The 20,889-nt window shown below is 35.3% G+C and overlaps 2 protein-coding genes across 5 annotated transcripts; both read right to left on the bottom strand.

Moving 5' to 3' along the window:
- Positions 1 to 31: 31 nt before the first annotated feature.
- On the bottom strand, positions 32 to 8,442 carry LOC130892765 (putative uncharacterized protein DDB_G0282133). 2 transcript variants are annotated; one of them, XM_057798368.1, is made up of 3 exons: positions 8,234 to 8,442; positions 4,009 to 4,119; positions 32 to 3,890 (listed from the first exon to the last, which is right to left on the bottom strand). In XM_057798368.1, the coding sequence occupies exons 1-3, from the start codon at positions 8,369 to 8,371 to the stop codon at positions 1,977 to 1,979; spliced, it is 2,163 nt and encodes a 720-aa protein (XP_057654351.1). In that variant the 5' UTR covers positions 8,372 to 8,442; the 3' UTR covers positions 32 to 1,976. The 2 variants fall into 2 exon arrangements, with proteins under 2 accessions (XP_057654351.1, XP_057654350.1); XM_057798367.1 differs by lacking the exon at positions 8,234 to 8,442 and adding an exon at positions 6,713 to 7,221.
- Positions 8,443 to 8,581: 139 nt separating this feature from the next.
- LOC130892764 (uncharacterized) lies at positions 8,582 to 20,744 on the bottom strand. Of its 3 annotated transcripts, none has more exons than XM_057798365.1 (3): positions 20,502 to 20,744; positions 12,300 to 12,410; positions 8,582 to 11,499 (listed from the first exon to the last, which is right to left on the bottom strand). In XM_057798365.1, exons 1-3 carry the CDS (start codon positions 20,622 to 20,624, stop codon positions 9,229 to 9,231), a joined length of 2,505 nt encoding a protein of 834 aa, XP_057654348.1. In that variant the 5' UTR covers positions 20,625 to 20,744; the 3' UTR covers positions 8,582 to 9,228. The 3 variants fall into 3 exon arrangements, with proteins under 3 accessions (XP_057654348.1, XP_057654349.1, XP_057654347.1); XM_057798364.1 differs by lacking the exons at positions 8,582 to 11,499; positions 12,300 to 12,410 and adding exons at positions 14,360 to 17,050; positions 17,131 to 17,241 and having other exon boundaries at positions 20,502 to 20,716; XM_057798366.1 differs by lacking the exon at positions 12,300 to 12,410 and having other exon boundaries at positions 20,502 to 20,706.
- Between the last annotated feature and the right edge of the window lie 145 nt (positions 20,745 to 20,889).

The raw sequence follows: 20,889 nt of genomic DNA, 5'->3' as shown, positions 1-20,889 counted from the left end.
TTAAAAATTGTGCCACGTAAAAAAAACAATATAAATATCAAGTTTTATTTATACAAAATTAACAGTCTTATAAAAATATAAAATAAAAAAATAACAAAAATATAAAAATTAGAATATATAGAAACATTTTCCCAAATTTTTATACGACAGTATCCATAATTTGGCGGATTCGAACCAGAACTTTTCCACCAAAAAACAATAATGGAAAGTATCTACATCTAATTAACTCAAACGAACCAATCGCCCGTACTATCATATCCATATGATATCGGTTTTCTTTTTAAAAATGATTATTCAGCTTTATTAACAAAAAAAAAAAGCATTGTTGACAAAAATTATGATTTCTTGTTAAAAGCTTTATCATCATCATCAACATTTACGTAGAAAATTAAACGATACGTTATACAAGGTGCTTAATTATTATATAATTAAGTTATGGCAGAAATTTGACAAACACGAAGTATAAAAACAAGTATGTCGAATTTACAAAAACCATTCAACAATACATTACCATATAAAAAAATATTTATTTATCTCAGTGTAGTTTTTAAACTTATGCTCTCGGTATATTCGGTTGTACTCAAGGTCAAATAACGCGCGTGCGTTTAGTTTTGTGGTACGTCGCGTTCTTATGATTATAGCACTTAAACAGCGTTGCCAAGTCTACTAATTCTACGGAAAAACTTATTATTTGGGATTTTTATGAATTTTTCGAGGTTGTTTGGTATTAAATATTTGTATTTATCAAATATAGTATTTCTAAAGTCGATTACGTATAGGAGTAAAGATAAATTGATGGAACCAACACTCGAAAGATAACTCTCGATATCTTATTAAAGTCAATGTATGCGCTGATGCCAAATACGGTTCAACCGGAAGTAGTAGGAGAACGAACATATTTTATATCAACGAAACTCAATAATTTTTTATTAAGTACAATTAAAACCTCTCAGAGATTAACCCCATACGTCAAATTTCCTTAAAATGTCGCAAAATTCACCCTATATATGTCAAATTCGTTTAAAACTCAAATCCACCATAAATGTCAAGTGTTCCTTTTAAATGTCTCAAGAGATTCACCCTATATAGGTCAAGAGCATCGAAAATATCTCAAGAACTCACCCTATATGTCAAATTTCCGTGAAATTTCTCAGAATCACCATATATATGTTAATTTCTTTGGAAACGTTTTCCATGTTCACCCTATATATTTCAAATTATTTGAAAACGTTTCCGAAATTCACCCTATACGTCAAATTCACCATATATGTCAAGTTACTTCAACATGTCTCAAGAAATTCACCCTGTATATGTCAAGTGTCTTGAAAACGTCTCAAAAATTCACCCTATACGTCAAATTCACCATATATGTCAAGTTACTTCAAAATGTCTCAAGAAATTCACCCTAAATATGTCAAGTGTCTTGAAAACGTCTCAAAAATTCACCCTATATGTCAAATTCACCATATATGTCAAGTTACTTCAAAATGTCTCAAGAAATTCACCCTGTATATGTCAAGTGTCTTGAAAACGTCTCAAAAATTCACCCTATACGTCAAATTCACCATATATGTCAAGTTACTTCAAAATGTCTCAAGAGATTCACCCTGTATATGTCAAGTGTCTTGAAAACGTCTCAAAAATTCACCCTATACGTCAAATTCACCATATATGTCAAGTTACTTCAAAATGTCTCAAGAGATTCACCCTGTATATGTCAAGTGTCTTGAAAACGTCTCAAAAATTCACCCTATACGTCAAATTTCTTTAAAATCTCTTAAACTACCCTATATATATAAAATATATTGAAAAGGTTATCGAAATTAACTCTATATTTATGTTAATGTTTTCAAAAACATCCCTATATTATGTCAAACAACTTTAAAATAACTAATCACCCTATATATTCAAAATTATTTCCAGAACCAAAAACAAAATCTATCAATTTGATATAAATGAAATTCCAACTTTTATTTTCATTTTAAATCACTAATCGGTCGAACTCTAATACTGGAAGAATTATTATTAATACAATTTTGGTTTAAATTGTGTCTCGAATATTGAGCATCCCTGTAATGCATTTGCGTAACTATTTTACCACTTCCGTTATTATTAACACTATAACCACGATTTGCGTTTTGTTGATAATTATTATAATACGTATTATTAGACGAACCACTATACATATTCGATTGCGCAGAATTCAAATGATAATTATCATTACGTATTCTCTGTATTACGGGTTGCATTCTATTCGGATTTAACTGGAACACGGTTTGTTTCGTTTCTATACTAGGAATAAAGTTGTGAGAAGGTAATGGAGGATACCAAATTTTATTAGAATTACGAATCGGAATTTGATTATTAACGTTCGAAGTTACATTTGGATATTTGTCAAAATGTTGATCGTACAACATACCATTTTGAGATTCATTCGTGTATCCAGGAGGTAGACAGTTCGATGAATTATTATAGTTTCGATAATCATAAAAATTATCTTTAGTACATGGAGAATACGATGGAAATTGTATATTTTGAGGTTTTACAATATCATCGTGATTTTGTTCCAACTCGTATCTTAAACCGAAGCTAGGTACGTTTAGATTAATATTTGTAGATACGATATTTTCAGTCGATGAATGAGACTCGGCAACGTTGTCGTGCATCGTAGCACTAGTGTCAACCGAATCGAGAAGTTTCTTAATAGTATCTAAATTTTCTAATAGTCCCGCTTCTTGACTTTGTTTCAATTCCTTAGTTTCTTTAGTAATTTTAACATCTATGGGAGTGAGGTTATTCCAATCTTTAAATTTTCGTATCGTTTCAGGCGGGTTTTTATAACTATATTTGACAGATAATTTGTTTCCGATATTAATCGATACTGGAATTTTATATAAATCGAGATATGGTTTGAAATTTTTTAATATAACCGATGATGTTATACCATGTTCGGTATTAATCGATTCTAAATCGGTTTCGTTCGGTTTTAAATCGGTTTGAGTGTCTCGTTCAGCTGGACGTAAATTTTTATCGATTGTTAATAATTGTCGAATTAATTGTCGTGTTTCAATGTCATAATTAATATTAGAATAGGTACTATTCGTAATTTCGATTACCGGTTCTGTAAGATTAGATATAGCTCGACGGTACATTGTTTCAGCGGTTTTATTATTTTCTAATTTATCCACTAATACGTCGGGCATATTGTTTATTGCGCATGCTTTGTAATGAATTGTGAATGTTTTTGTTTCGAATGTATTTCGACAAAAATGGCAACAAAATGTTGGTTCGTTTTGAGGTTTAATAAATTGTTTTACGGGGGGATACGAAAAAGTTTTATCTTGATTATTTTCGACGTTTAAAATATTTTTGTTTATATTTTCTGTGAGTGTGGGGTTAGAAATGACATTTGGTGTTATTTTGGAGTTATCAATATTTTGAAATTTTTTTGAATCTATTTTTTCATTTTGCAAATAAATATTTATATCGTCGTCAATTTTTCTTTTTCTATTATTAATTGTATCACTTATAGAAGGGGATGATGATATAAGATCTATTATTTCGTTTTGAAGTTTCCCTTCGTCGTCTACTGTATAATACAGGGGTTTACGAATAATTTCGTAAGCTGATTTATCTAATCTAAATTTGATATTTATTGGAGAAACGGCTTCTTTGATTTTTTTGTCCTCCATTACCCTTCGAATGTGATTTTTCAAACGGATATTTTTACTTTCGAAATAATTTTCGACTTCGTTTAAATCCATTTCTACGATTGGCGAAAAATCTAAATTCAAACTATCGTTAGGTAATTTGAGATAAGGGTAAGTTTTAAAAAGTTGAACGACGCTATTGTGAATTATGTTTTTTTCGGCGGTTTTTTTCTGAAGTTCCTGAAACAACGTGAATATTTTAATCTACAGGGTGTAATCAAAAATACCTCACTCCATTTTATATATATATATATATATATATATATATATATATATATATATATAAAAATAAACTCACCCTTAAGAACCTGTCATTTTTCAGAGATTTTTCACGAAATTTATACAATTGTACAAGGTGTTTTCCACAACTCGTACATATCTTTTGAGATATTGTATCCTCTTTATTTATCTGTAAAAAAAAATTAAACTTATACCGGTCGATATTTAATATTGTTCCAAGGGAAAAAAAACACCCACACGGTATAGATACGTTGTAACGGTTTGCACGCCATCTAACGGCGATTTGGTAAAATTCAATATAGCGAAAACGATTGCCGGTGGCTCCATCTGTTATAGAGTAGCAGTAATTCATGTACTAGATGTTTTGAAAAAGTTATTCAGTACTGGACACTTTAGAAAGTTTCTATAATGTTCTAGAATCACTCAAAAAGCATATATAAGATGGGAGCAGTTAGTTGAAATGAATTTTTTGAATATATATTGGATAAGACGTTATAATTTGGCGTTTTCGAAGTAGTTAAATCCATTTATCGAGATTTCCTAACCTAATAGCAGCCATAGTGAACCTAACCTAACAAAAAAACATCGAGGGACTTCCCAATTTGATCGTATATAAAGTTGTGTTAGTGAAAACGACATTGCTCCTAAAAATAATCCCCACAATTTGAAATATTTCATTTAATTCATATATCCAGTTCGAAAAAAACGAAAAATCAACTAATTTAATAATTATTAGTACTAAATTCCGATAAATGGATTTCTACGATTCCGAAAACGCTAAACTAACGTGTTTTTATGTTTAACCTAATTCAGATACGTTATAAACGAGGTCCTACACTACACTACACGGGTTTCTAAACTGCCAATCACGCAAAAAATTAATGACGAGTTTATTTAGACTTCAATATTATTTTTCTGTTGATTTTGCGTTTTCTGGATATCGTCACGTGTTGTTTAGTTGGATACAAGTGTTTTTTCCTGATAAAATAACTCATTGACCAAGTTTCCGAGAAACTTCCAGACGTTTAAGTCGACCTTGAAACTTGTCGATTTGATTTATCGCTTTCGAGGGTCGTATCTTGAAAATTTCTTTTTTATAAACACTCATATCGATCAAAACTTTGTCAAGAACTTTAGAAACAACGCCTAATTGTCAATATAGGAAAGCTAAGACTAATTTATTTGAAATATATTGTCGATTCGGCAGTCTGAGAACAGAGTCGGCTCGAGGACCGTAAGTGTCAAGATTTAATTTTGAAAACTAATAAACACAGCATCGGTTTTGGACGAGGGGAACGAATCTGGCGAATAGGGTGCTTGAAATAACAATTCAAACTTTGATTCGTTAATTTTTGCCACTGAAATAACAGATGTGTCAGCTGGTGCATAGTCTCGTCGAAACAGCGCTTTCTTTTTAGCCGAATGCGATACTTCTGGTACCATCCTCGTAGTAAAAGTAGTCATACGTCTATGGATTGCGACTGCTTCATCATTTTATTACTCTCTCATTCATAAAACTATGACTATAATATGATTACAAGAAAATATTTTTGTTTAACTCCAAGTTATTTATTTATATTTAATTTAAATGAAATAAATCGTTTGTTTATGATAACTAAACCTTAATAATCGATTTAGGTCAACTAAAAATACGAGGTACGTCTATTAAATAACCAAACAGATCATGATAAATCCTCCGAGACTGTTTATTATGAAATTTCACGCCTTATATCTCATAATTTATTGAAATAAGTCCTTTTTACAGATTTAAACGTTATAAAATTATCCTGGAAGACGTATAGTTACCAGAATCGAATAGAATTCATATAAAACACTGAAAATGACAATTTTTTGTATGCCTGACAAAGGTTTTTAGCATTCCGTCCACCATATTAGCCGGATCTTACACCGTGTTTACTAAAATGGAATATTTAAAAGAGCTAGATTGGGCTGTGAAGGCGATTTAATAGAAGAAAGAATTTTTTCACCGCACCTCGTACAATAAAAGCTCAAACTTAGTTCAGATTGGAGGAGTAATTATTCAATTTAGTCTAAAAGAGAGGCTGGTACAAAACATTTTGAATTTGTGATTAAAATCGTATAAAATTTAACAATAAAACAAGTTGTTTTTTTTTCATCCACCCTGTACAATTACACTGTGTAATTGAACGTATGTATAAGAAATTACGTGACAGATTTATGCTGACATTCTACTTTTTTATACAACGTATTCATTTGAATAACAAGAAAACAATATAATTAAAAATATATAAATAAAACTTTACAATGCAAAAATATGCATTTACTTTAACTACATATTAAGTTACAGAATATATCTTTCATTTTATTTCTGTCTAATATTAACCCAAACAAAACAAAAATGTACAAAATCCTAATAAGACAAGTATTCGATGGAAACAACAATAATCAATAAAAAAGAAGAAGAAGGAATAAGAAAGATGATGACAGCTATATATAACAAAGGAAGGAGAGCAAATAAAAAAGAAGAAGTATAAAAATATTGTGTAATACATCCAGTATTATTTGCCTCTTTAAGTGAGAATAGAATTATTTCACATAAATTTTATTCAAGAAAAATGTTAAAGACTTCAAAAACTGACACAAAAATGGACGATCTAATACTTTCCAATGTCTTAATACAACTGAATTATAAATATAGATATGCAAGTTAAATATTCACCCCACCAAAATCAAAAACATCAGCGACATCTTTAAATACCTGTCGAAAATACTACACTCACCTCTATTCCGATAATTGTCGATATAATATCCCTAACACTTTTCCTTTTATTTCCAACATAACAACTAAAAACACAAAAAAGTTTATTGTTTTCACTGTTAGAAGAGCACAGTCTACAAACACTTTCAACATTCATATCGATGTAGATCACGCGGTGTCCAGGCGCAAATTCCGTCTGGAGAACAAGATTCGAACACGATATGAATTTCTTCATTCTAAAAATAGCCGAAGACATGCGCCGTAAACCATTTCAACTGATTTGGCAGTTTTACTGAGCCGCCACGTGATTGTCTCGTAAATTTAACATGGAAATATATAATTTTACAATATAATTATTTGTATCTCCTTTATTATTTCCGAATTTTTACAATTTAATTATTTATTTGTATGTTACGGGGTTTTTTTACCTACTGTATCTAGCTTGTTGTAAAAGATTTTTTATTTGGTGTTTCTAGTATACAGATTCATAGGCTGTTTCATTTATTACAGTCATAAATCGGCCCTTTTTGTCACTATTCAAAACCGAGTTTTTCCAAGAAACTTTTGCTTCACTTAAGGCAGGGACGGTTTGTAAATAATAGTAATCGCGTCACAATTACTTAAAAAATTAAAATATATTTTTTCTACGAAAAAAAGTTTTTGGATATTTTTATCTATACAAAATGGATAGATTTTTTTCTTATTGATAATTTAAAACAGTTCTTCTCGTTGTATATACTCAAATACTTCGTATTCTGCCATGGGGAATAAAAATAAATTGTACGAATTTTTACCAGGTCTCCAGTCGCCCTCAAAGCACACCCAAACCGACACCGTGCCTCCGCCGTGTTTTCAGTTGGGATTACACATTGATCTAACATCTTATTTTTCTTTGACATGCGCACAAACACCTCAAACTCATCATTCCATAAAACTCTCAAATAAAAAGTAAGTTTATGATCGAACACTATAAATATAACTTCGGACTGAATGTACATATTGGCTCGATACGTTACTGTATACAAAATCACTGACGTATCGATCAGAGTTGCCAATTGTTTAAACCAAATAAAAACAACGTCGTGTACTTCGAATATGCTATTTATCTTAATACATAATAATAAAAATTCTAATTGAATATTATTTTTAAATATATTCAAAGAAATTGTGGCAGAAATAAACGTTAAACGAAAAAATTTATATATACTTATATATATTTAGATAATTGGCAGTACTGGTGAGCGGACTTTCCGATGATTATACGAGTTAACCCGAATGAATTATCAATTGGGATTGAAACCAACAAGAATAAAATTAAACGCCTTTAACAATTTTTTTTGGTAATTTCTATAAGAAGAAATTGAGTTTAAAAGTGGAAATAGACGAATCAGACTGTCTCGATTCTCTTCCAAGGAACATTTAAGGGAATTTCAGGTAGATAACCTTGAATAAACTTGTCCCATGTAAAAATATTTAATTCAAAACGATTTCTTTTATATTTAGTTGACGGTTAAATTTTTTATAATAATATTTGAAAACTGACCTCAACACCAGCAGTAATGAAAATAACATAATGTAGTGGTTTCTTGAATTTCAGTAGACTTTTAATTTCCTTTTTATCGAATACGGAAACCAATTTATCCGGCGCGTTTGAACACAATCTACAAATATTATCGAACATTTTTGTTTTCCGTGAAATCGGTCGCTTCTTGGTATTTTACCATCTACTAATGATCAATTTTTATTTTGGTCAGGACGTGCTATCAGTTGCAATACTAGCTTTTTAGAATTCAATAAAAACGTCACAATTTTATTCGCTTTACACGAAGAAAGATGTTTTTATATTGATTCCAAAGAAAAAAAACAAGTTTTGGGATTAAAAGAAAAGAAATTCTATTCAAGTCTTATTATTTTATCCAGAAATAAATACAAAAACGAACTACATATTTATACATGAATAGGTTATCAAAATCTAGTGACCTCTAGTCATAAAATGAATTTAAAGTTATACGAGGTTTACTCAATAAATATGAACCTGATTTCTTTTATTTTTATCTAGCAAATATAACAGTTGGATTATTTGCAACAAAATCAGACTAGCGTGCGAGAATATTGTTGAATACTATATTTTATCTACGACCAGGGATGGTTAGGTCAGAAAATTAATTTAAAGTATAAAAATTAGACAAGCAGATTTATTTTACACATTTGCATAAGTTCACTTTGATGTATCGGTCTCTTGCATCGTCATACTTCCAGAAACCTCGCTTATAACCCCAGTGGACAATGGACAAATTCAAAGAATCACTTCCTTACCCAGTGATATCGTACCAACTCTATTTTGTTTCAACAATAAAATTGTTGTCGTTACCAAATAGAAACTGGAACGACGACACAGCGAAAATACAGACATCGAAAAAAATATTCAAAAAAGAGAATTTAAAAAATGGGGTTAGTTATGTTGTGGGATAATACCAAAATATTCGTGATCGTTTTTGGCATAAGGGGTGGGTACAATTTTAGAAAATTAATATTAAATTATCTCAAATTACTGATGTCTTTAACTCTAATCACGGGTTTGTACGTTTTTTCCGAACAATTTGAATCAGTCTTGACACTTTTCGAACTGTCGACTGTCAAAATATTATCCGAAGAGTTTTCGGAATCGATTTGTCTCGATTTCGATTCGCTACTCGAACTCGACAAATCGTCGATAGATTTCGATTTCGGGTCCAAAAATTGCGCTGGTTGAATTCCCGTGTGTCTATCACTTTGAATCAAACCGATCGGTTTCAAATCGGACCAAAATTTATTGGAAGTTTCGATATTTTTAACGGTTTCGGTGAATTCGACGTTGAAGTCGCCGTTTGTTATATAAACTGGTATTCTGTACGAGTACAAAGTCGACTTTAAGCCTTTAAAGCGAGCCAGTGTCCCCGAGGCATTTTTAACTATGGTTTTATTGTCGGGGTTCTCTATTTGGGTTCGGTTTTCGACCAATATTTTTATGTTATCGACGTTATTTTTCAACAATTGTTTGAATTGCTCCATATCGTTGGCGGGCATTTTGTCGTAATTCAAAACGTTGTCGTCGGTTATTCTCAGATCGGGTCGGACTAATGATGACGTAATGAATGATTCGACGTTCAAATTTACCGCTACATTCGAATGGATTATAACCGATTTTTTGGGGGGTTCGGGGTTTGGTTTACTACTCGGAACGGCTTTGGTTTTGGTGCTGGTACCCGATTTGTCTTCTTCATCGGACAATCCGATCCTTTCCGTACATAATAAATCAACATCTTCCGATTTTTCTGAACATTTCGAATGATTTTGGCGATCTTTCGATGCCTTTTTGCATTTCGAATGTTTTTGACCAACAATCGATGATAAATCTGTCGGTTTCGAAGAAATTCGACCAGCAATTAACGAAGAATCGTTATGTTTCGATGTTTCGATTGATTTCGAATGAATTTCACCAACAATCGATGATAAATTGTCATCTTTCCATGTTTTTATAGATTTCGATTTAGTTTGATTAGGAATCGATAATGAATCGTTATTTTTGGATGCTTCAATATATTTTGAATTAATTCGATCAAAAATCGATGATGAATCGTTACTTTTCGAAGTTTCGATAGTTTTTGAACTATTTTCACCAAGAATCGATAAAAAATGGTTACATTTCGAAGTTGCCATCGATTTCGAATTGTTTTGGCAAAGAATCGATAATAAATCGCCACCTTTGGGAGTTTCTACCGATTTCGAATTGTTTTGATCAAGAATCGGTGATAATTCGGCACCTTTCGATTTATTTGGATCAAAAGTCGATATTAAATCGTCACCTTTCGATTTTTCCATAGATTTTGAATTATTTTGACCAACAATCGATAATGAATCGTCAACTTTCGATTTTTCCATCGATTTTGAATAATTTTCGTCAAAAATCGATAATAATTCGTCACCTTTCGATTTATTTCGATCAACAATCGATAATAAATCGCCAACTTTCGATTTTTCCATAGATTTTGAATTGTTTTGACCAACAATCGATAATAAATCGCCACTTTTCGATTTTTCCATAGATTTCGATTTATTTCGATCAACAATCGATAATAAATCGCCACCATTCGATTTTTCCATAGATTTCGAATGATTCAGACGACCAACAATCGATTGTTTTTTACCGCTTTCTTCATCCAAATCGATAATTTCCAACCGCACGTAGGTTTTATTAGTCAAAATATGTTTAATCACGCAACTTTTTTCATGGTCCCGTTTGTTTTGTAATTTGAATTCCTTTTTACAGAATTCACAACGCGGATGTTCCTCCGTGTGGTTTTTTGGAGTTTCGGGTGAATCTCGGACCGTTTTGGAACCTTGGCCAGCGTTAATTTTAGGCTGGAGCTGGAGGGTATCCATTAGAGTCGGAATCGGCGTGTTGTCCGGCGAGATTTTCGGTTTTTTAGTTCGGATTTTGGGGTTCTCTCTAATTTGGCGTTTGGGTGCTTTTTTCGTTTCGAGGTTGTTTTTCTCGAACATTCTCATCGATTTCACCGCCATTCGTACCGATTTGTTCATATCCAGGTTGTTGCTGGCGAAATAATTCTCAACGGCGCCTAATTCCATACAAACCGAGGGACAAATATCCGAAGACAAAACGTTGTGAGGTAGTTTGATATCGGGGAAGGAAGAATAGACTTCAGAAACCGTCGGATGGACGCTTTCGATTTTCGTTTTGATCGATTTTTTATGGAGAATTTCCGAGTAATTCCTCCGTTTCATTCTCAAATAATTAGCATACTGTTCCTGGAAATCAAAAGAAAAAATTATAGCGATAGTAATGGAGGTGTAGTTATATTTTATGCATCGAACGAAAGGGCAGTTCAAATAAATTCATTTGGTGTCAACGGCGAGGGTGCGTACGCGATATTTTCGGCGCTAACAGCAAATATAACGGCTAGAGATCAGAAAGACGCAGATGAATCGATGAACGATTTAAAAAACAGCATCAATACCGATAATACCCAAGCAAAGTTCTCCGAAACGAAATTGCCTGAACTACCAAGGACGCAAATCCGGAAGACATGTTAAACCAACTAATGCAAGCTAGACTTTCATTCTTATGTCAATCGTCATCAAGATTCAGTGAATCTGTCAAGATTCCGACCGAAAGAAGATAAGAAGACATGGCCAGATGAAGATTTCAACCAGTTGAAGACTTACTCCGGCTTCCAGCTGACGGACTGCGCCAGTTGGAAGACAATCAGAAGAACTAACTACTAGAGGTTCTCCTAGAGACTGCTGAAGAAGACTTATAGGAAGACCAACATTTTCTTCAACGGGATCATCCTTAGTGCATCACGACCCTATAGATATATCGAGAGTTTGACCAGAAGATAGAAGAAATAACAGACAACATCGTCAGAAGAAGATTCCAAGAGTAAATATCTCAACCGTCCGAGAAAATTGACGACTACGCCGGCAGGAAGACAAAAACAAAAACCAACTGTTAGAATTTCTCCTCGTCCATGAAGTTTGGCAGGATCTCGGGTGAAGGGGGTCAGATATCGAGAAATATAATGTTTAAGGTCTTAATTTGACTATACCTTAAGGTATTTGTCCGTATTGCACGCTTTGTTTCTAAATTCGTACATTTTTAAAATGACCCTACGACAGTGTCCGCATAGTTTTCGGGAAATTTCCTCCTCTTTGAGAATCTGCAAGAGAAAAAAAATATTTTTTTCCGTAGTACCTCAGTTTGATTGATTTTATTGAAAAATAAACAAATTCCACAACAAATATATCAAAAACACTACGTTATATTTTGAGATTTGAATAATCAAATTATCTATGGATACCGAACACGATTTTTGTTCCATTCATTTCGATGGTTTCGTACGTCACTTCGAGAATACTGCGTTGTTGCAGCCATAGAACTAATCGTTAGTTATTGAACTTTTGTGTGTGCAAATCGAAAACTTGAAGTCACTCATCTTATATCAGGTCATTTCTAAGGCGACGGAAGTCCGAAAAGGTGTTTCCCGTGCATAAGGCGCCGTTTGCATTTTATTTCAGGTCCATTCTACGGTGACTCAATTCCGGAAAAGTGTTTCCCCGGCATAAGGAGCCGTTTGCATTTTATTTCAGATCCATTCTATGGCGACGGAAGTCCTAAAAGGTGTTCTCTGGCATAAGGCGCCGTTTGCATACTATTCCAGGTCCCTTCTATGGCGACGGAAGTTTGAAAAGGTGTTTCCCCCGCATAAGGCGCCGTTTGCATTTTATTTCAGGTTCATCCTATGGCGACGGAAGTCCTAAAAGGTGTTCTCTGGCATAAGACGCCGTTTGCATACTATTACAGGTCCCTTCTATGGCGACGGAAGTTTGAAAAGGTGTTTCCCCCGCATAAGGCGCCGTTTGCATTTTATTTCAGGTTCATCCTATGGCGACGGAAGTCCTAAAAGGTGTTCTCTGGCATAAGACGCCGTTTGCATACTATTACAGGTCCCTTCTATGGCGACGGAAGTTTGAAAAGGTGTTTCCCCCGCATAAGGCGCCGTTTGCATTTTATTACAAGTCTATACTATGGCGACGGAAGTCCTAAAAGGTGTTCCCCCCGTATAAGACGCCGTTTGCATACTATTCCAGGTGCCTTCTATGGCAACAAAAGTCCGAAAAGGTGCTTCCCCCGTTTGCATACTATTCCAGGTCCATTCTATGGCGACGGAAGTCCTAAAAGGTGTTCCCCCCGTATAAGACGCCGTTTGCATACTATTCCAGGTGCCTTCTATGGCAACGAAAGTCCGAAAAGGTGCTTCCCCCGTTTGCATACTATTCCAGGTCCATTCTATGGCGACGGAAGTTTGAAAAGGTGTTCCCCCCGTATAAGACGCCGTTTGCATACTATTCCAGGTGCCTTCTATGGCAACGAAAGTCCGAAAAGGTGCTTCCCCCGTTTGCATACTATTCCAGGTCCATTCTATGGCGACGGAAGTTTGAAAAGGTGTTCCCCCCGTATAAGACGCCGTTTGCATACTATTCCAGGTGCCTTCTATGGCAACGAAAGTCCGAAAAGGTGCTTCCCCCGTTTGCATACTATTCCAGGTCCATTCTATGGCGACGGAAGTTTGAAAAGGTGTTCCCCCCGTATAAGACGCCGTTTGCATACTATTCCAGGTGCCTTCTATGGCAACGAAAGTCCGAAAAGGTGCTTCCCCCGTTTGCATACTATTCCAGGTCCATTCTATGGCGACGGAAGTTTGAAAAGGTGTTCCCCCCGTATAAGACGCCGTTTGCATACTATTCCAGGTGCCTTCTATGGCAACGAAAGTCCGAAAAGGTGCTTCCCCCGTTTGCATACTATTCCAGGTCCATTCTATGGCGACGGAAGTTTGAAAAGGTGTTTCCCCCGCATAAGGCGCCGTTTGCATTTTATTCCAAGTCTATACTATGGCGACGGAAGTCCTAAAAGGTGTTCCCCCGTATAAGACGCCGTTTGCATACTATTCCAGGTGCCTTCTATGGCAACGAAAGTCCTAAAAGGTGTTCTCTGGCATAAGGCGCCGTTTGCATTTTGTTCCAGCTCCATTCTAAGGCGACTGTTTGCCCAAAGGGGGTGCACCCGCATAAGGCGCTATTGGGGTATAAGGAAATCAATAAAACCAAATAATACAAAACCATTTTATTTTCAAAATACAAGGAAAATAAAAAAACTTCACTTCAATTCGCAAATATTCCTAACTCTAATAATAGGTCTGATTAATCTCTCGACATTATTAGTATTCGGATTTCTATTTTCTACAATTGACAAATCAATTGAATAATTTTCCGAAAATTGCGTAGTAGACGTAGTACCCGCGGCGTTATTAACCAGGGAATAATCCAAGGGGGCGACGTTATTTTGCTTGTTTTGAACGCCAACATTAGGAAGAATTTTCGGGGGGTACGTCCGTTTCGGACGATTGGATATCACACTATTCGACAGATAAGTATTAGTGTTATTCACTATCGAGAATTTCGGCGGGAAAACTAGATTTTGATTGAATGTAGTATTGGGGAAACGCGCAACGTTCGGGACGATCGGGGTCTGACGTTGTATCAAATTATGTTTATTAGCGTAAGTTCGCGGATTTTTCGAGGTAGTCAATGGCAGGTATATCTCGCGATCGTCAGAAGGATTGGCGGGAGGATTTCTGATTAAAATTTGGTTCGGTAACATCTGAGCTGGTCGAGGATCGAGAGAATTTTGAGGGGGAATCGACGCCGATACAAACGAGGTTTGGGGAGGAATCGACGCCGATACAAACGAGGTTTGGGGAGGAATCGACGTTGATACAAACGAGGTTTGGGGAGGAATCGACGCCGATACAAACGAGGTTTGGGGAGGAACCGACTTCGATACAAACGAGGTTTGGGGAGGAATCGACGCCGATACAAACGAGGTTTGGGGAGGAATCGACGTTGATACAAACGAGGTTTGGGGAGGAATCGACGCCGATACAAACGAGGTTTGGGGAGGAATCGACGTTGATACAAACGAGGTTTGGGGAGGAATCGACGCCGATACAAACGAGGTTTGGGGAGGAATCGACGTTGATACAAACGAGGTTTGGGGAGGAATCGACGCCGATACAAACGAGGTTTGGGGAGGAATCGACGTTGATACAAACGAGGTTTGGGGAGGAATCGACGCCGATACAAACGAGGTTTGGGGAGGAATCGACGTCGATACAAACGAGGTTTGGGGAGGAATCGACGCCGATACAAACGAGGTTTGGGGAGGAACCGACTTCGATACAAACGAGGTTTGGGGAGGAATCGACGCCGATACAAACGAGGTTTGGGGAGGAACCGGCTTCGATACAAACGAGCTTTGGGGAGGAATCGACGCGGATACAAACGAGGTTTGGGGAGGAACCGGCTTCGATACAAACGAGGTTTGGGGAGGAACCGGCTTCGATACAAACGAGGTTTGGGGAGGAATCGACGCCGATACAAACGAGGTTTGGGGAGGAATCGACGCCGATACAAACGAGCTTTGGGGAGGAACCGACGTTGATACAAACGAGGTTTGGGGAGGAACCGGCTTCGATACAAACGAGGTTTGGGGAGGAACCGGCTTCGATACAAACGAGGTTTGGGGATGAATCGACGTCGATATAAGAGAGATTTTAGGGGGAATTGATACAAGCGATATTTGAGGATGAATCGACGTCGATAAGAGCATTTTATTATTGCGCAACATCAGTAGGGGCAACGGGGTATTTTTCAAACCGATAGCGGGTATATCTGACCATAAATCAAAATTTTTTTCAGGTGACGATCGATCTCTTTCGACGCATCTCACGTTGAATACGCCGTTTACGATTTCGATTGGTATCTTAAAGGAGTACAACATCGATTTCAGTCCTCTGAAGACGATGCCGTTACCACCAACACCTTCGACTATTAGACTATCCGCCGATTCCGTACGCGTTTGGATTTCGATCGATTCTTTTCGAGGTATAATCGATTGCGTTTTCAATAGTTTTCTCAGTAAATCGATGTCGTTAGTGGCGAAATCGATCGAATTGAAAATTTCGTCGTTGTCGATTATCAATTCGGGTCGTATCGGCGCCGTAATCGATTTTAGCGGTAACGAATTCGAAGTAGATTTCGATTCGATGTTTCCTTTATTCGATCCGAACTTATCCACGTCGATTCTTTTTAACGCCACCGTCAATTTTCTGGTTAAGGATTCTTTAACGAGACAAGTCGCTTCGTGTTCTTGTTTGCGGACAAAAAGGCGGCATTCGGTTCTGCAATATCGGCAACGGAAATGTTCGTTATTATGTTCTTTCAATTTTTTCGCGTTCGTTCGTACCGAGCCGCATAATCTACACGCACGTTTATCGTCGGGCGATTTTTCTTCTTTATTATCGATTTTTCGACGTTTTCCTTCGTTCTCTTTGGCGATTCTATCGTCCGAGCATCTTTTTTTAGCGGTTTTTCTTTCGGTTTCGATCGTTTTTTTCGTTGATTTCGCGGCTATCCCGATCGCTTCGTTCAAATCCAAATTTTTTTCTTTGAAATATTTTTTTACGGCGTCCGATTTCAAATTAACTTCCGGATTAACGTCGAGACGCAACACCTTCTTGGGTATTTTAATTTTAGGATAAGTTGTGCGTAATCTCGATACGCTAGGATGGATCCTAATCGCTTTCTTATATATCGCCGGCTTAATCGATTCATTACGGACTTTACATATCGCCGGTTCAATCGATGATTTTTTCATCGATTCGCAATCGATGGTATTTTTGATATTTTTAGTTCGGGCATTTTTCCGTTCTAATTGTTCGGAATGTCGCGCGTGTTGGTCCTGAAACAAAATATATAATTACGTAATCGGAGACGAACAAATTATCCGGATACGTTCGAGATGTGGAATTTATACGATACCTTATGGTATAAATCGGTCTGAAGAGATTTTTCTCTAAATTCGATCATTTTTAAAACAACTTTACGACAATGGTCGCAAATCTTCCGAGACACGACATCGTTTTCGAGAATCTGTAAACAACGAAATAAAATGTTACGTGTTACGATAATTAGCGATTAAAATGCAGTGGCGCCAAATAAATTTGTATCGCATACCAAAATCGCGCAATTTCACTCCACAGTCGAATTCTACTATTGTATAGAATGCGGTTGTATGAGCCAATAAAATCAAATCAAACTCCGTATAAAAAGTTCGTATCCCGCCTGTTCAATTTAATCGTCGTCAAATCTGTCACCCGTCAACGCGATCTTCAGTTTTACGAACAAAAAACGGTCGAACTAGGCCGAATCGGAACTATATGGTGGGTGTACAATCTTTGTGAAGCAACATTCGCGGACATTCGCCTTGGAAATCGAAGCAGCGTGGACTGGAGCATCGTCACACGCCTCGGACGAATTTCCCGCGCTTTTCACACAACTGCCTTCGCCATAACTTTTTTCGTATGGCGTTTTCCTATTTTATAAACGTTATTTTGAGGTTAAACGTACATAGTAGGGAACAAACGCTCCACGTCTTCATTTTGAATGTTATATTAAATGAAATAAGTAATTATATATTGAGGGCGGGCAATAAAGACGTCGGGGAAATTGTGGATACGAATTTTAAAGGAAAGGTAATCGATTGGAAAGGGCCGGTCTTAAGGTGTCTGCCCACTACGCCGTGCTATTAACGTAACATTAGACCGAACAACACCGTCGCGTATCATCAGTATCAACATTATTTTGTCGATACTGATACGTGACGTCCGACTTTGCGCAAACACTACCGACAGACAGCTAGCGCTGATTTTAGTGGTCTAACGTCACGCGCGCGTCATTTTCCTTGTCGATTACGGTATAGTGCGCAGACAGCTTTATATTAAACATTTCGTGGGCAATAGTTATTAGAGGTGTGGGATGATTAAAATTATAATTTCGAACTTACCACGTATCAATTGTTGTCACTAAACAAGAACAATCGCAGTCACTAGCGCGGTTAAAGTCGCGCGGGAAACGTAACGCGCCACCGCGGAGAGTTCTGTTTATCATATAAGAATAGATACGTGAAACATAGAATTTGCGCAACTTTTCGATCTGAACGTATTTGCGCGGAATTTGAACTAAATAAAATTTGCGTAAAAATAATTAGAGATAAAAGAGAATATTTGCGCATAGTTAAATTGAGTTGAAGATACTTTACGCTAAACTAATTTTAACTATAGTTAATTGCGCAAAACTGATTTGAAAAGAAAATTTAGGCAAAAATAATTGGAACCTAAGAGAATTTACGTAAAAAAATTTGAATTCAAGAGAATTTGCGCAAAAATAATTGGAGCCAAAACGAGATAATTTGCGCAACTTTTCGATCTGAACGTATTTGAGCGTTTTGTAATGAAAATAGCGCGATATTAACATACATTATTCGAGAGAAAATAATTTGACCTAATAAGGATTTGCGCAAAAGTTATTTGAACCAAAAACGTTGCGCAAAACTAATTCGAAACCAAGATAATTTGCGCAAAAGAAAATTGAACTAAATATAATTTCCACCAAAATAATTATAGCCAAAAAATATTTGCGCATAACTACATTGAGTTGAAGATACTTTACGCTAAACTAAGTTACTTATAAACTAAGTTAATTGCGCAAAAGAAAATTTACGCAAAAATAATTTGAATCTAAGAGAATTTACGTAAAAAAATTTGAATTCAAGAGAATTTGCGCAAAAATAATTGGAGCCAAAACGAGATAAATTGCGCAAAATTAGTTTTTAGAATAGTTAGGGCAAACATGATTTGAACCTAAGAAAATTAACATAAAAATGATTTGAATTTGCGCAAAACTAATTTGAACTAAAGATAATTTTTGCAAAATTTATTTTTACGAAAAAAAGTTGGGGCAAACATTATTTGAACCTAAGAAAATTTACATAAAAATGAATCGAATTTGCGCAAAAATTATTTGAACTGAATATAATTATAAATAATTAGAGCCAAAACGCGATGATTTGCGCAAAACTAAATAATATAAAGCAGAAATAATTTGAAATTTATGAATAGCTAAAAGTTTTGCGCGTGACCGAATATCTCTTATGTAAACAATAATAATGATGAGGTATTTCGCATTTTGCGCGATTACGTGAAAATTATACGAAATACATTCTGAAATTTAATATAAATGTTTTGATACGCAAAAATCTGAAAATGTATATTTTTTGCGCAGAAAATGTGTAATTTTATGAAAAAGAAATTTGTAGCATTTATAACATGCAAAAACATAGCGAAATAAGTCATTTTCAGTCATCTGCGCAATTATTCGCAGACTTATTGACGCGATTGCAAATAAAGGTGCGCAAAAGCAAATAAAGGAAACCAATACAGTGAAAGGAATCAATATGTACGAATACCTTTATTATGAATGGAAAAATATTAAATTTTGCGCAAAGTATCTATACGCTAGGTAAAACTAAACATGTAAAAATATTTTATCAAAATGGTACCAACACAAAACATTACCGAGGAGAATCATCTATAGAAATATTATGATGTGAAAGTTCTAATTCTGGCGCAAATATCTAAAGATATTTTATGCACCAAATTCAACATTTCGCGCAAAATAATTGACATGCACAGCGTGAGGAGCCCAGTGAAAGAAAAGTATTCCCTCAAATCGATAAACACGGCAAGTTTACGCAGATAATATCTGAAAAACATGATTGCTATGCGCAAATGGCAATTTGCACTGGAGGTATGCACTGTTGCCAAAAAAAATTTTATTTTCCTTACGTAAAACATTTAATCTATGAAAATTGTTAATACGAAATTTCAAATTTGCGCAAGAATATGTTAATAATTCAATCGAATATTTACATTAAATTGGACTACGTTCAAAAAAAAATTCGGAAAATGTATGATATACTTGACAAAGTGACTTGCATGCCCTCAAAGCGTGATTGTGTCTGCATATTCTAAGTATAATTTAACTATCCTGTATAAAAAAACTGGAAACATGATATAAGAGACAAACTTGTTAATAATGATCGTTAATTATCGAAAGGAGCCGAACACAGATCGTGCGCCCCACTACCAGTCAAGCCTGCGCTTAATCGCCATGCTCTACCTCTTATAAATATTTATGCAAAGTAATTAATTCAAACAGATATCCACTAAACTTTAGAAAAAAAAACACCAAATAATATAAAACCCAATATTTATATATCCGTGTAAATTAATTACATAATCGCGAACGAAAGCTGGGTCACCCCATGTCTCAATTCTAATTTCCACACTTACCTCAACTCCAGTAGTAACAAACACGATTTGCTTTAAATTATTAACCTGATTCTTCTGGTTTTCAAATACACAAACAAGTTCTTTATTAGATAAACATAGTCTACACACATCTTCATTCCACATTTTGATATGTTAACGTCAAATAAAGCACCAAACATCAATTTTCAACAAGCACTGCACCTTCCAACGCTAACTTTTTAATGTCAAATGGAAACAAGATGGCTTCGTTTATAACCGGCGATCACAAAGGGAAGGGTGTCGGTAATAGTCGTTCTTGTTCGTTTTCATTCGAACATTCACATGCTCCGGTTTCATGCCAATAATTATTTCAACGAAATATTTTTGATTGGAGAATCCTTAACACGTTTCAACTATAAAAAGCAGAAAC

Source organism: Diorhabda carinulata, chromosome 4 (genome assembly GCF_026250575.1).
Source record: "Diorhabda carinulata isolate Delta chromosome 4, icDioCari1.1, whole genome shotgun sequence".
NCBI lineage: Eukaryota > Metazoa > Arthropoda > Insecta > Coleoptera > Chrysomelidae > Diorhabda > Diorhabda carinulata.
This window is presented reverse-complemented; position numbering and strand designations above follow the sequence as displayed.